This window comes from Rhinoderma darwinii, chromosome 4 (genome assembly GCF_050947455.1).
Source record: "Rhinoderma darwinii isolate aRhiDar2 chromosome 4, aRhiDar2.hap1, whole genome shotgun sequence".
NCBI lineage: Eukaryota > Metazoa > Chordata > Amphibia > Anura > Rhinodermatidae > Rhinoderma > Rhinoderma darwinii.
Window position 1 is genome coordinate 172122193 of NC_134690.1, and position 13873 is coordinate 172136065.

Genomic DNA, 13873 nt, shown 5'->3' on the forward strand with positions numbered 1-13873 from the left:
CTGCATTGTGTCGGACCAGCGAGGACACATCGGCACCAGAGGCTACAGTTGATTCTGCAGCAGCATCGGCGTTTGCAGGTAAGTAGCTACATCGACTTACCTGCAAACGCAGATGCTGCTGCAGAATCAAATGTAGCCTCTGGTGCCGATGTGTCCTCGCTCGTCTGACACGATGCAGGACCTGGGGCAGGAAGTGAGTGACGACACAGCGTGATCTCTCGAGAACACGCTGTGTCTGCACTGCCAGAAGCTGGGCGTTGTTTAGAGAAGTGGATGATACTTCTATACACAACGTCCAGCTAGTAAAAGAAGTAAAAACGCCCCGATGTAACGAACACAATACACGCCCAGTTGTACTTTTACTGTAAACACGCCCAGTTGTACTTTAGAAAGCCTCATTTACATAAATATAAAAATGGTCATAACTTGGCCAAAAATGCTCGTTTAAAAAAAAAAAAAAAGTTACTCTTATCTACATTGCAGCGCCGATCTGCTGCAATAGGAGATAGGGGTTGCAAAATCTTGTGACAGAGCCTGTTTAAACAGAAAATGTAAAATGAAATACATTTCTAACTCATTCATACATACCCCCTGCTTTACAAATATAGTCATTGAATAGGATGGATAAAGTATGTATGATTGCTATGTATATTTATGCTACAATGTAACAATTTTTCACAACAGTGACAGGATGCCTGGTCTGTATGATGCCTCTTCCTGGGTGCAGCTTCCCCTAGAGACTTCATGTGTAAATGCCTGTGCCAATGGGTTTAGTCTGGGACTCCGTGCACAGTTGACCTACCTGAACACCTGTAGCGACACAGTACAAGGTGGGCTTATATCTGTGAACTAAAATGTTAAAATGGGTCTTTAGGCCAAATCATTACCCTGTTGTCTTCTGCTTATACAGTGTTATGGTAATATATCTTACTCCTATTTAAAGGGGTTTTCCAGGGAGATCATTTTTGCGGCGGGCAATGCACAAGCACTAAGTTATGTGAAGAAACACGAAGAAAATGGGGTAGGCATTGAAGCATAATCAAAGAATGAACGGGGCGGGCATTGGGAAGGCTGTGGACCAATAGGATGCCTCAAACTTGGGTGTACGTCAGAAGTCCCGGGTTTGAGGCATCCTATTGGTCCATAGCCTCCTCAATAACCGCGCCGTTCATTTTTTGCTTATGCTTCAGTGACAGACCTGTGTCGATACTCCGTGAGGTATTGACCCAGGTCTGTTTGGATAATAACGCTCGTGCACGAGCGTGTGTCGAAAGAAAAAAACACTAGAATGAAAAGCAGATGTTCCGGCCGGCCAGATGTAGGGGGAATAGGAACAAATGCGTTCCTATTTTTGACGCCATGCATATTAGGAAGTTTATTTAATTTTGACATAGAGTATTAGTACAAAAATGTTGTATCCCTGGAAAACCCTTTCAAGAAGCCAAAGTGCCTAGAAATCTGCTTCTAGCACCCACATTTTTAGGTTGTTTTCAATTGGTGTCTATGGAACTTTAGTATTTTGTCAGTTAATTTTGTTTAGCTAATAAACTTTGTATTGCTATAATATACATCATACGTTGTTTATTACATTTTAATACACTTATGTTTATCTCAAAGTGTTTTGAGTCTTTTAATATGGGAGTAAAGGAGCAGTGAGAAAACCGAGTCAAAGCTGTTATTATATACAGAACAATCATTGATAGTTTATCCACATTGAATGCACTAAGCAAGTGTTTAAGGTCCTGTAATAAGAGGCTATATTTATTCCTAAAAACATGTTTCATTAAACAAAATGAAACCGTATGGCCCCTATTCATGCTCACACAGCTATATCTCTGCCACCATTTATCTTTGTGGGAAATAAAAGATCTGGTACGTAAATGTCCAACAAGATGGACAGCATGAACTTCTGATCAAAATCTAAGACCAGCTTTAGTCATACAGCCATATTATGGCTGTGCGTGAGGGGAAAATGTTGTTATGGGAAAGCAGGAAAACCTTTCCACATATTTTTTTGGGGGGGGAAATATTTCTCTGCCATGACGTGATGGGATCCAGTCCTGTTTTTGACACACAATTTTTTTGGCCAAGTGTAAATAAAGCCTCAGGGTATGTGCACACGACCTCTTTTCAGACGTAATGGAGGCGTTTTACGCCTGAAAAGACGGCTCCAATACGTCGGCAAATATCTGCCCATTGCTTGCAATGGGACTTTTGATGTTCTGTGCAGACGAGCTGTCATTTTACGCGTCACTGTCAAAATACGGCGCGTAAAATGACGGCTCGTCAAAAGAAGTGCAGGACACTTCTTGGGACGTTTTTGGAGCCGTTTTCTCATAGACTCTATTGAAAACCGCTCCAAAAACGCAGCAAAAAACGTCTGAAAATCAGGAGCTGTTTTCCCTTGAAAACAGCTCTGTATTTTGAGATGTTTTTGACACTGCATGTGAACATACCCTCACTGTGACAAAGAACAACCACCCATGGTAGCTGGTGGATGGTCTGTAGTAGTATTGATGGTATCACAAATGCTGGAAAAGCCTTGTCCAGCTAATTATTGTGTGTTCTCTAGCCATGTTTATATACCTCCTGGATAAGGGAGAGGTTGTGACAAGTTTTGAGGCCGTGACTGGAAACAGGAAGGTTCAAGCGCAAGTCCAGGGTCAAGTACGAATGGAGGAATGCTGTTCTAGCTGTCACTCGGAATCCTTGCCTTGTTATTGCCCTAACGGTAAGTATAGAGATCATCTTCATATTTAAAATATAGTAGATCATTTATATTTACCACTCTGTGCCTGCGCCAGGAAAAAGTGTTCTATGTTTTGGTATGATTTAAGTCTGTTTGTGTGTTGTTGTTTTTTTTTTGTTTGTTTTTTTTTCCATTAATGTGTTTCTCTCTATTTTTATTTTTTTATTTTTTTTAAACTCGCATACGCAGTACCGTTCCAATAATGTCAACATTAGCTCGGAGACCTTCAGAAATGTTAAAAAGGTCCTATCGGCAGGAGAGGCCCCTTGTTTTAATGGAGTTAGCCCCCACAAAAAAAAAATAATGTGAATCTAAAAATAAGGTATTTTTAGGAGCACGCCTATTATGCGGATAGACGACCCTCACCTGTGGAGTTGGCATGTGCATCCGCTCCCATCATGCCTAGCAATGCCAATGGAACGTTCCTACAATCCCCCGCGGCACTGACTAAACCCAAGCCATCAGAGATGGTCTGTGCGCCGACTCTAGAGGTGATAGTCGCCTATTCTCCTAATAGGCTTGTTTCTTAAAAACACTTAAAAAGTTTAAATGTAAAGTAAATTTTTTTTTTTTTTTGTTGGTTAGACTTTTTTTTTTATTATCCATTATAGACAGGGACAGGTCATCTTAAAGATCTCTGGGTTAAAAGCCAAAGGAGCAGTTACATTAGTCAACAGTGGAGCTGCCAATTAACAGATCCCACTGATGAAAACGTCTGATATGTCTTTATGACATATTCCATTGCTTCTCCTGGAGCGGAATCACGGGCCGCTGTGGCCGGGGATTCCGCTTCAGGAGCAGGGCATCGCTGCAGGAGAAGTCACTGTCCATATATGGACAGTGACGTCAGAGACTTTTCCTGGAGCGGTCCCCTACAGTGGCGCTATTTACAGGAAGGGGGGTGCCATCTATGCAAATTCCTTGGCAGAATAACAACAGTCCTGAATTTTCTCTATTGGTAGACAATTTCTCTAACCTTGAATTGATTACACCCACGTCCTTAGCAATGCTTTTGTAGCCTTTTTTTTTTAAAGTGTCATGTGTCTCTTTAACAAGTTTTCTAAAAGTTGTTTGCTTCGAGGCTTGGTTCACACTAAGCAATCTTTATTGAGAAGTACAGATTTGTCAGTAACTAGGCTTTGTGTGCCTTTATTTATTGGGCAAAGCACCTGTGAAACCCACACTTCCTATCTCATCAGGTCATTTGAAAAAAACTTTTTCTATTTAGCTCTTTGAGAAGTCAATTAACACAGAGATTCACTTATTTTTTTTTTATTCCCTGCACTGTGGTAGAACAGTACAACTGTTTTTGGTGGATGCAGGATTCCGGGTAATTTCAAAGAGTTCACTTACTTTTTCTTGCAACTTGTATGTACTAGGTTGCAGGATTTATTCTGATTACCATATTTGAAGTCGGGAAGAAACTTTTCCCACTTATGCGACAATTGGCAACTGCCTTTTATAGTGTTTTTTTGCCCTACCCTGGATCAACACTGTAGGCTTATAGCAGGATTTTCAAAGGGAGTTTCCAAATGCATTAATGCGCCTTTGTATATACAGCAAAATGTCCCCGATTTTATACAGACTTTTCTAACTTTCTACATAAATGACATCATACACTTTTACATGGGGTGGTTTCAGGGCTCGTATTCCTGTAATACTTCTGGTGGTTAGGGTGTGTTCAGATCAGCGTTCGGTTTCCGTTGATGCAGTGGTGTCAAATCTGTTGCCCTCCAGCTATTGCAAAACTGCAACTCCCAAGCATTCCTTGGTTGCTGCATGCTTTTAAGGCATGCTGGGAGTTGTAATTTGCAACAGCTGGAGTGCAACAGGTTTGACACGTGTGCGTTGATGGGTTCCGTCAGAGGAACCCATCAAAGGAAAGGCAAACGGAAACCATAGCTTCCGTTTGCATTACCATTGAGTTCAATGGTAATGCTTCCGTTGCGAACGGTTTCTGTTTGTCTCCGTTCCGTAAGGTTTCAGTTTTTTGGCGGAAGCAATAGCATATTTTGTTTTTCACATTAGCGGGAGTTGTTTTATTGTGGAACGAGTTTGTTTTTATTTTGGGGTACATACCACTACAGTCTACGGTTGCAGTAATACCAAATAAGTTTTGTGTTTTTTTTTGGTAAGGGGGACTTGAAGCTGCAATCACTTGATAGCATTTATATTGCTTTGGGGTACTTTGTATTATACTGACCAGCACTCTATTAGTACAGTGAAAACGCTCTAAAAGATCACCTCTTTTTCCAGACCAGATTTCCTGTGACATATTTTCTGTTCCACCATATACTGTGCATACTGCCCATCTTCTAGAAGACCACTTTTCAATGCAATTTTGGGTGGTTGTGTCAAATGTTTTACTGTATACTTAGTGATACACTTACAGGCCTTTGTTAGACCCCCTGCGCTATGGTAATCCATAGGCATCCAGCGTTCTCATCGCAGGGGAGCCGATTGGCTGAGAGAGGGAACCCTCCCGTAGCATCTCAGGTGCCACGGTCGCTTTTGTCCGCTACATGAAAAGCGTTTAATGGCCAGGAGTGGAGGTTTCTCTGGTCCTGGCGCTTACAGCAGGAGTCAATCTATCAATCATGAGGACATTACGTTCTATTGCATCTAGAAGACCGCAATTAGGATGTAATGGTATGTCGATTTATGGGAACAGGTTAAAATGATCCTACAGTTTGGGGTCTACAGCTTCTATACAAACCTATGCGTCTCTATGGTTACAGACTCAAACATACCCTATGAAGTCTGATCCTACAGTCATACCACTTTCGATCTGTTGCCTACTTCTTGCTAACCCTCCATATGCATGTTACCAAAAAGCAGGGTTCAAAGTTTAATTTCATTTTTTTATTTTTGGAGCACTAAAAGTGGTTGACAACGTGTCCAGCACATGGCCTTTAAATCAATGGCTGTTTAACAGTGAGTTCAATTGTCAATGCACATGGCTGGTAATTTTAACTTTTGTAAGGAAAAAACATACATCGTTGGCTTTTCTGATGTAAAAATTGAAATAAACGTAAGCAAACATTTAGTATTTTTTTTTCTGTATTTTTCATATTCTAGCCCACATACATTTGTATTGTTCTTGCTCTTGTTTGTGTTAATCCAGCTTATCATTTTTATTTTCCATGTTTTTAGGACACCTTGTTTTAGACCCAGACACAGCGCACAGTGTGTTTATGCTTAGTGTTGGCTCTGTACATCCCTCCGCAGTAGTCAGTGTGACTCTGCAAAGTAGCAGAGAGTTGCAAACACTTCCTGGAGGAGCTGTACGTGTGACCCTCAACTCATCACTCACCCCCTTGGCACCAAATCCAGGGGATCCCAACGAACATATGGATGGTCTGTGTGACGACAGGTTGTGCTCATGGTGATTGTGCGTTCTGTGTACTGGGGCATTGGTTTATATATGACACAATTATTGAGAATCACTATAAGTGGATTCTTTATTGCATGCTATACTACGCACTATCTTTATTTATTATTTGATGTAAAGCTTTGTGACACTAATGTTATATCCAAAGTAAAATGCACATATACATACTGGAATATCGTAATCTCGCATTATAAAAACATATGAAGGTTTTTAATAAGCCTTGAATACAACAAAGCAACATTCCTTACTGCAGAGGAACTAAATAGTCCGTTCTTCTGGCTTGTGAAACATGTCCTTTGTTATGCTAGTCCAACAGGTGCACCAACCTGGAATGTAAACTGAATGACTACATACTTGTAGGTATCTGTACAGATGCATTGCTTCCTTTTCCGCTGTGCTGTTTGCGGCTTTAAAGCTCTAGTGTGGCTCTAGATCTTTTTCATATAGAATATTTAATGCGAGGTCAAAGCTAGGTTCCCATAGGCAGCATTTATCTAGCTGTGCTTTATCATGTTTGTGTATGTGTGTGTGTGTGTGTGTGTACACGCGTAGAAACCAGCACAGTACAGTGCACAGAAACATACAGTATTTACAAACCTTCTAAACTCTTATACACCAGTCTTAACCATTACTTAAAACTGATGCAGATTTTATTATTCCGTGTGTTAAATGGAAAAGACCAGCTATATCAGTCTGATAATATTAATCTAATGTGACTCAAATGCTTGTCAAGTATGCATTTGAAATAAAATTTTGGCTTTAAAATACATACCTAGATTTATTCTAATATTTATTAACTTCACAACGTAACCTAATAGACATGACAGGTGATAGTTTATTCTTTTGCCAAATACCACACTCTACATTTGGTTTTATGCGTAAAACTGACATTTTCACACTTTATTTAAGAAAAATGGGCATTTCATATATAAAATTGCACCTACAATTTGTTTCTTTTTGGCCGGATGTGGGAAAACTTCTAGTACCTTCAAGCATAATGTGGTACATTATGTTTTGAATTATTTTGCATGCTGTGTTATAGTATTGTTAGTGGGTTTTTTTTCACCTTAGTACATACACTACCGTTCAAAAGTTTGGGGTCACCCAGACAATTTTGTGTTTTCCATGAAAATTCACACTTCTATTTATCAAATGAGTTGCAAAATGACTAGAAAATATAGTCAAGACATTGACAAGGTTAGAAATAATTATTTTTATTTGAAATAATAATTCTCTCCTTCAAACTTTGCTTTCGTCAAAGAATGCTCCATTTTCCGCAATTACAGCATTGCAGACCTTTGGCATTCTAGCTGTTAATTTGCTGAGGTAATCGGGAGAAATTTCACCCCATGCTTCCAGAAGCCCCTCCAACAAGTTGGATTGGCTTGATGGGCACTTCTTGCGTACCATACGGTCAAGCTGCTGTCACAACAGCTCTATGGGGTTGAGATCTGGTGACTGCGCTGGCCACTCCATTACAGATAGAATACCAGCTGCCTGCTTCTTCCCTAAATAGTTCTTGCATAATTTGGAGGTGTGCTTTGGGTCATTGTCCTGTTGTAGGATGACATTGGCTCCAATCAAGCGCTGTCCACAGGGTATGGCATGGCGTTGCAAAATGGAGTGATAGCCTTCCTTATTCAAAATCCCTTTTACCTTGTACAAATCTCCCACTTTACCAGCACCAAAGCAACCCCAGACCATCACATTACCTCCACCATGCTTGACAGATGGCGTCAGGCACTCTTCCAGCATCTTTTTAGTTCTGCGTCTCACAAATGTTCTTCTGTGTGATCCAAACACCTCAAACTTTGATTCGTCTGTCCATAACAATTTTTTCCAATCTTCCTCTGTCCAATGTCTGTGTGCTTTTGCCCATATTAATATTTTCCTTTTATTAGCCAGTCTCAGATATGGCTTTTTCTTTGCCACTCTGCCCTGAAGGCCAGCATCCCGGAGTCGCCTCTTCACTGTAGACGTTGACACTGGCGTTTTGCGGGTACTATTTAATGAAGCTGCCAGTTGAGGACCTGTGAGGAGTCTATTTTTCAAACTAGAGACTCTAATGTACTTGTCTTGTTGCTCAGTTGTGCAGCGGGGCCTCCCACTTCTCTTTCTACTCTGGTTAGAGCCTGTTTGTGCTGTCCTCTGAAGGGAGTAGTACACACCGTTGTAGGAAATCTTCAGTTTCTTGGCAATTTCTCGCATGGAATAGCCTTCATTTCTAAGAACAAGAATAGACTGTCGAGTTTCACATGAAAGCTCTGTTTTTCTAGCCATTTTGAGAGTTTAATCGAACCCATAAATGTAATGCTCCAGATTCTCAACTAGCTCAAAGGAAGGTCAGTTTTATAGCTCCTCTACACAGCAAAACTGTTTACAGCAGTGCTAACATAATTGCACAAGGGTTTTCAAGTGTTTTCTAATCATCCATTAGCCTTCTAACACAGTTAGAAAACACAATGTTCCATTAGAACACTGGAGTGATGGTTGCTGGAAATGGGCCTCTATACACCTAGGTAGATATTGCATTAAAAACCAGACGTTTGCAGCTAGAACAGTCATTTAGCACATTAACAATGTATAGAGTGTATTTCTGATTAATTTAATGTTATCTAAAAAAACTGTGCTTTTCTTTCAAAAATAAGGAAATTTCTGAGTGACCCTAAACTTTTGAACGGTAGTGTACATGACTATTTATAACCAGTGTGCATCTTGGATCATAATGCTTGTTTGTTCCATGTCTTACAGTTCTGCCAGTTGTTTTGGTGGAGTGAGCGGAACAGGGGCAAGTCAATGGCTATTGTTGGCAGATTCTCCACCCCAGACATTGACCTCTAAATCACTTTCAGCTGCTCTAACTGGCTTGGCTACCAATCCACAACGTTACCATTTCATCTTCCGACTACAGGTCCAGGGTCCATGTCTTTTGGCAGGCAAGTGAAATATATGCATGAAGTTGATTCCTGTGTTCACACTGCCGTTGGAGGCTCAGTCCGCAGTTCTGTCACATATGATGGCATGAATAGCACAGCGTGCAGAGCTATTTTTGCATGTCAAAATTACAAAAACCACAACTTAACCCCTGCAGGCCTCTTTGTAGGTCATTGGGCGCCGTTGGGAACCGTCATTATGAATGGAAGCCACAACGCCCATATGAACAGAGCTATGTTGCAGGTTTATTAGTGCTGAGATGAGAAGTGTTTAAACATCATGTCTATCCCCTCATTCTGCAGGTATAGAAAGTCCATCTCATGCCCTTCGTGCTGATGCAAGCCCCTTTGCGGTCTCTGCCTCCTCCATTTGGATCATCCTGGCTGAAGAGTACAATTGTGACCGTGCTGTAGAAATTATCCTGCACCCCAGTGGTAAATAGTATTGTAACTTCAAGAACCTCATAGAGATGTCTATAAAAAATAAAAATAGAAAATATTCGATTACAAGCTAATAAGTTGCAGTTGTGCTGAAACGTTTTAAAAGACTGGTAAAAAAAAGTAATTCCATATTGTGCCTAGAGAAACTATAAACACAGAGCTTGTAGCAATGCTAAAAACAATTGAGGCTCAAATAATCATATTTGATGGGACCATACCCCTTTTAATTTTTGTGGAGATTGATCCCAGAAGAAAGGTCCAGGGAAAATTTTCTCAAAATAGTTTGGATATGTTTTGTTGTGCCCTCTTCTGTGATCTGTAATAGACCATCAATCCTATGCTTTTCTGTGTCTAGGAATGGCTCTTATAACATTCTCACTACTGTTTCCCTTTGTAAGCAAGTTCTACCACTACTATTGTGGCCAGGGCCGGATTTACCTATAGGCACAGTAGGTCTGTGCGTCTGTGTCTGCAAGAAAGAAAGGGACAAGAGGAAGGCCGTCGAGGTTCTAGATGTTGTAAGAAGTGCACTGCAATTTTTTGTTTTATCTTGTAAGAGCAGACAAACATTTAAAAGCCATTATGTCTAAGGTGCTAGACAATCCTTGCCTAGATGCTCCTGAGATGTAAACCCTGTACTGATCGTGGCCGTACTTCCCATGTGCTGTGCCTTGTGCTATCCCACCAGGATGGAAACGTTGATCTCTAATTTAAATGCACAACCTTCTAAGGCCTCATTTACAAAAGCGTTCCTTTTTCCCTTTTTTTTTATTTTATGTAAACATGGGGAGATCCCAAACATAAGGAACAAGACTTTTTTTCAAACGGTGCATGTATGATGCCTTTCATAGTCCGTTTTTTTTGCAAACCGGAATTGGATCTAAAAAAAGCCAAGGCTTTCTGTCATTCTTTTCCTTTCTGTAGGATACATTCAGTGGAGGATCCCGATAACACGGCTTAGGGTGGCCACCCAGGGTCCAAGGTTCCAGTGGGGCCCATGGCTGCCCAAAAAATAAAAGTACATTGCAGTTTTTTTGTTGCATTTTTTGCTGCGAATCGCGTGAAAAAACACGACAAACTGCTTAGGCAGTTGCCAGGAAACTCCCCTGTGACAAGGACCAGAAGGTGAGTGTGGCGCTTTCTGCAGGGTGTGGCGGTAAAGCGCTTTTTGCAGGGAACGGCGGTGTGGCGCTATCTGCAGGTAGCAGTGTGGCAATAACAACTGACAGTAACTGTGGCACTGTCTTTGCTGGTTTTTACACTAGTAGTAGTAGTGCAAATGTGCTGACCAGCCTAGCCCGTTTTTTTTTATTTTATTAGAGCTCGTAATATAATGAGCTAGGCTGGTGGATAAGTGCAGACGACTAGTTGTAGTGGGAGAGTGGTGAAAATAACTTGAAAAGTATGCGTTTGGAAACCCTCCTTTAAAAATAATGCATTTGGCCCCGGTTCTCCAAAAGGACCTGTAGAGATAAGGTCACATGACCATGTAGGCAGGTCCTTATGAGAGGAGAGCAGCAAGGCTCCATAGAAAAGAGTGTGAGCTGCTATGTAAGTATATGGGGTCTGGTCTGGGGTCTGGATTAGTTTAAGGGGGTTTGTATTTAGGGGTCTGCCCTGAGGTATGTATTAGCTTAGGGCAGGGGTCTCAAACTCGGTGAAGTGGGCCAACTATAGAAAATAATGTGAAGTTGACGGGCCAAATTACTTTCAAATTTGATACAATACAAAATTATTGTTAGTAGTTCAAATAACTGAATGATTATCACAATACTATATTACTATAATAATACTACTATACTATAACAACAATATATTACTATAATAATACTACATCACAATAACAATACTACATTACTATAATAATACCGCTAGGTTTAAACTTAATTGAAATTTGCGAGATTTCTCCACGTGCTTATTTCAACAATCCAGTTTTCCAGTTTAAGTGTCGCTAAATGCAGTACTGTGGCTCAGTTGGCAGCATTTAGCAGACACACGAATGTTAAGATTGGGCAGCCCCTTTTTAGATAGTGCCACAGTGCCCTCTGTAGATGCTGCCACAGTGCCCTCTGTAGATGCTGCCCCTGTGCCCCCTGTAGATGCTGCCACACCCCCCCCCCCCCCAGTAGATAGCTCTATTGGGGCTCCCTCTAGGAGTGAAATCCCCAGCCAGAGCGTTGCCGGGGATTCCTCTGCTGGCAGAGCCACTGACGTCACTGTCCATACACAGTGACGTCAGGGGCAACCCCAGAGCCGGTGTCCCAGAGGAGAGCACTAGTATAGGCTCTGCTCCGGAACTCTGGGGAAGCCACAGACATCAGTGTCCATATATGGACGGTTATGTCAGGGGCTTGCCCAGAGCCGTAGTTCCGGGCAGAGCGCTACTAGCGCTCTCCCTGGGACTCCAGCTCTGTTACTGACATCACTGTCCATATATGCACAGTGATGTCAGGGGCAACCCCAGAGCCGGATTCCTGGGCAGAGCGCTACGCTCTGCTCTGGGGAAGCCCCTGACATCACTGTCCATGCATGGACAGTGATGTCCGAGGCTCCCCCAGAGTCCCGGAGCAGAGCCTATACTATGGAGTTAATGGATGGGCCTTAGGGGTCTGGGCTATGGAACAATTTAGAGGCTGTAAATGGCTGAAGAAGCGAGGGACAAAGAGGACTTGGCAGGAAACTCTGCAGTAGTCAGGAGATATCGCCATAACGGTTGTGTCCATTGAAGAAGAAAGGAAAAGAGAACGACTCCCATCAGAGAAGACATCACCTGTGAGTCACTGGATTTATAGAGGATTTGTCACTTCTCCTGAAATGTCTGTTATAGGATATCCTTGTATTCCACAAAAAGTATATGTGTAGTTAAGGACTAATATACAAACTTTGTTACCATTCCCATTGTCAGGAGGATGTGTCCCTACATAGTGTGGTACTGTCAGCGATGGTTGCAGACTGTCCGTATGTAGGGAAACAGCCCTTTGAAAAGCGGAATCGTAACACACATTTGTTAGTGCTAGCACGGAAACGTGATGTTGGCTAGAGACACAGTGTGGCAAGGCGCGATGGAGAAGGGGGGCCCAAGTTTGGGGGGGGGGGGGAGACCCCAGGGCCTATGGTCTACTTAATCCGCCACAGAGAAAAGTACTATGCACACCAATATGGAATTATTTATCCAAGCAAATAATCAATTTATTTGTAGCCAGATTGGCTGTCGCAGCGCCTCACACAGCGGTTACCCGCCAATCTTACAGAGCCAGCCACGCAGGACCAGCATTGACTAAAGTGCCTGAGGAAGGTCAAGGGTTTGACCGAAACATTGCACTGTCACTGGCTACAAATAAATAAATTATTTGCTTGGATAAATAATTCCATATTGGTGTGCATAGTACTTCTTTTCTCTACTGGATCGGGTTGGGCCCCTACTCATGCACCCACACCATTACCTAGTGCTATCCGAACCTTGTAACTAACTTAATCCGCCACAGGATACATTCCTGGCTTTGGCTACAAATGAAAAAAAAAAAATGCATTCAAAACTGCACCAGACCACGCTGTGTGAACCTGGCCTAGAAGGAAGATATGGGACAGCTTTTCTTGTTCCCTCTGCGGGGATCCTTTCTAATTTATCACTAAATATATGGAGCTGGGAATAATCTGTATTAAACTTGTGTAAATTAGGCCTTACACATGTATTTAACCTTTTGTAATATTGTCTTGAATAGTAAATTATTGACTTTTCCTGTTCTTTATTCTATAATCCATTTTACCTTCAGAATTTAGGTAATGCCTAAAAAAATAATCTAAAATAGGTATTTGTTGACACCAAACAGTATGTAGATGAAAATGACGCTGTGCTTTGCTTGGTATGAATTATATGCATGTATTAATCTTACCATCTGTGCACATTGTAAGAGCGCATACATAAAGATGGTTCATCTATCTGTGACAAACCAAAAGTCTACAACTGTAGTACAGTCTTATTATCTGACTGTTGTAAATTAAAGCCATACATGATAGTCATAGCTTCTGGAATAAAAATCTGCAATGAAAAAGAAAAAATTGAAGAAGGCTTTATCAGCGCATGTTACCTTTTCTGAAAACTGCTCTGTAATTTTCATATAGTAGGTACAAATGACTTTGTAAGTGTGTAGTTAAAGAAAGGTATCGACCAGATCAACAATTTTTTTTTCACCCCCCAACAACTATATAAAGCCATGACCTGCCTAAGTAGAGTCGTGTGTTAGTGCACCTTCCCTTATCCCTACCAATTCCTTCACCCCCACCTTTAGGAAAAAGACACGTGACACCGAGGTTGGATGTGAAATGGCCACAGCAGCCGTTTTATTAATTTCACAGTTT

The 13873-nt window shown here is 41.5% G+C and overlaps 1 protein-coding gene across 2 annotated transcripts in view; it reads left to right on the plus strand.

Moving 5' to 3' along the window:
• The window catches only part of VWA5B2 (von Willebrand factor A domain containing 5B2), an 85235-nt gene that overhangs the window by 4355 nt on the left and 67007 nt on the right, over positions 1-13873 (plus strand). Inside the window, exons 2-6 of one of the 2 annotated variants that reach the window (XM_075861890.1) lie at positions 685-830; positions 2573-2731; positions 5903-6134; positions 8892-9076; positions 9377-9508. In XM_075861890.1, the coding sequence (XP_075718005.1) occupies positions 692-830; positions 2573-2731; positions 5903-6134; positions 8892-9076; positions 9377-9508 (847 nt within the window). In that variant the 5' untranslated portion in view covers positions 685-691. The remainder of the gene's footprint in view (positions 1-684; positions 831-2572; positions 2732-5902; positions 6135-8891; positions 9077-9376; positions 9509-13873) is intronic. The other variant, XM_075861891.1, reaches the window with a different exon arrangement.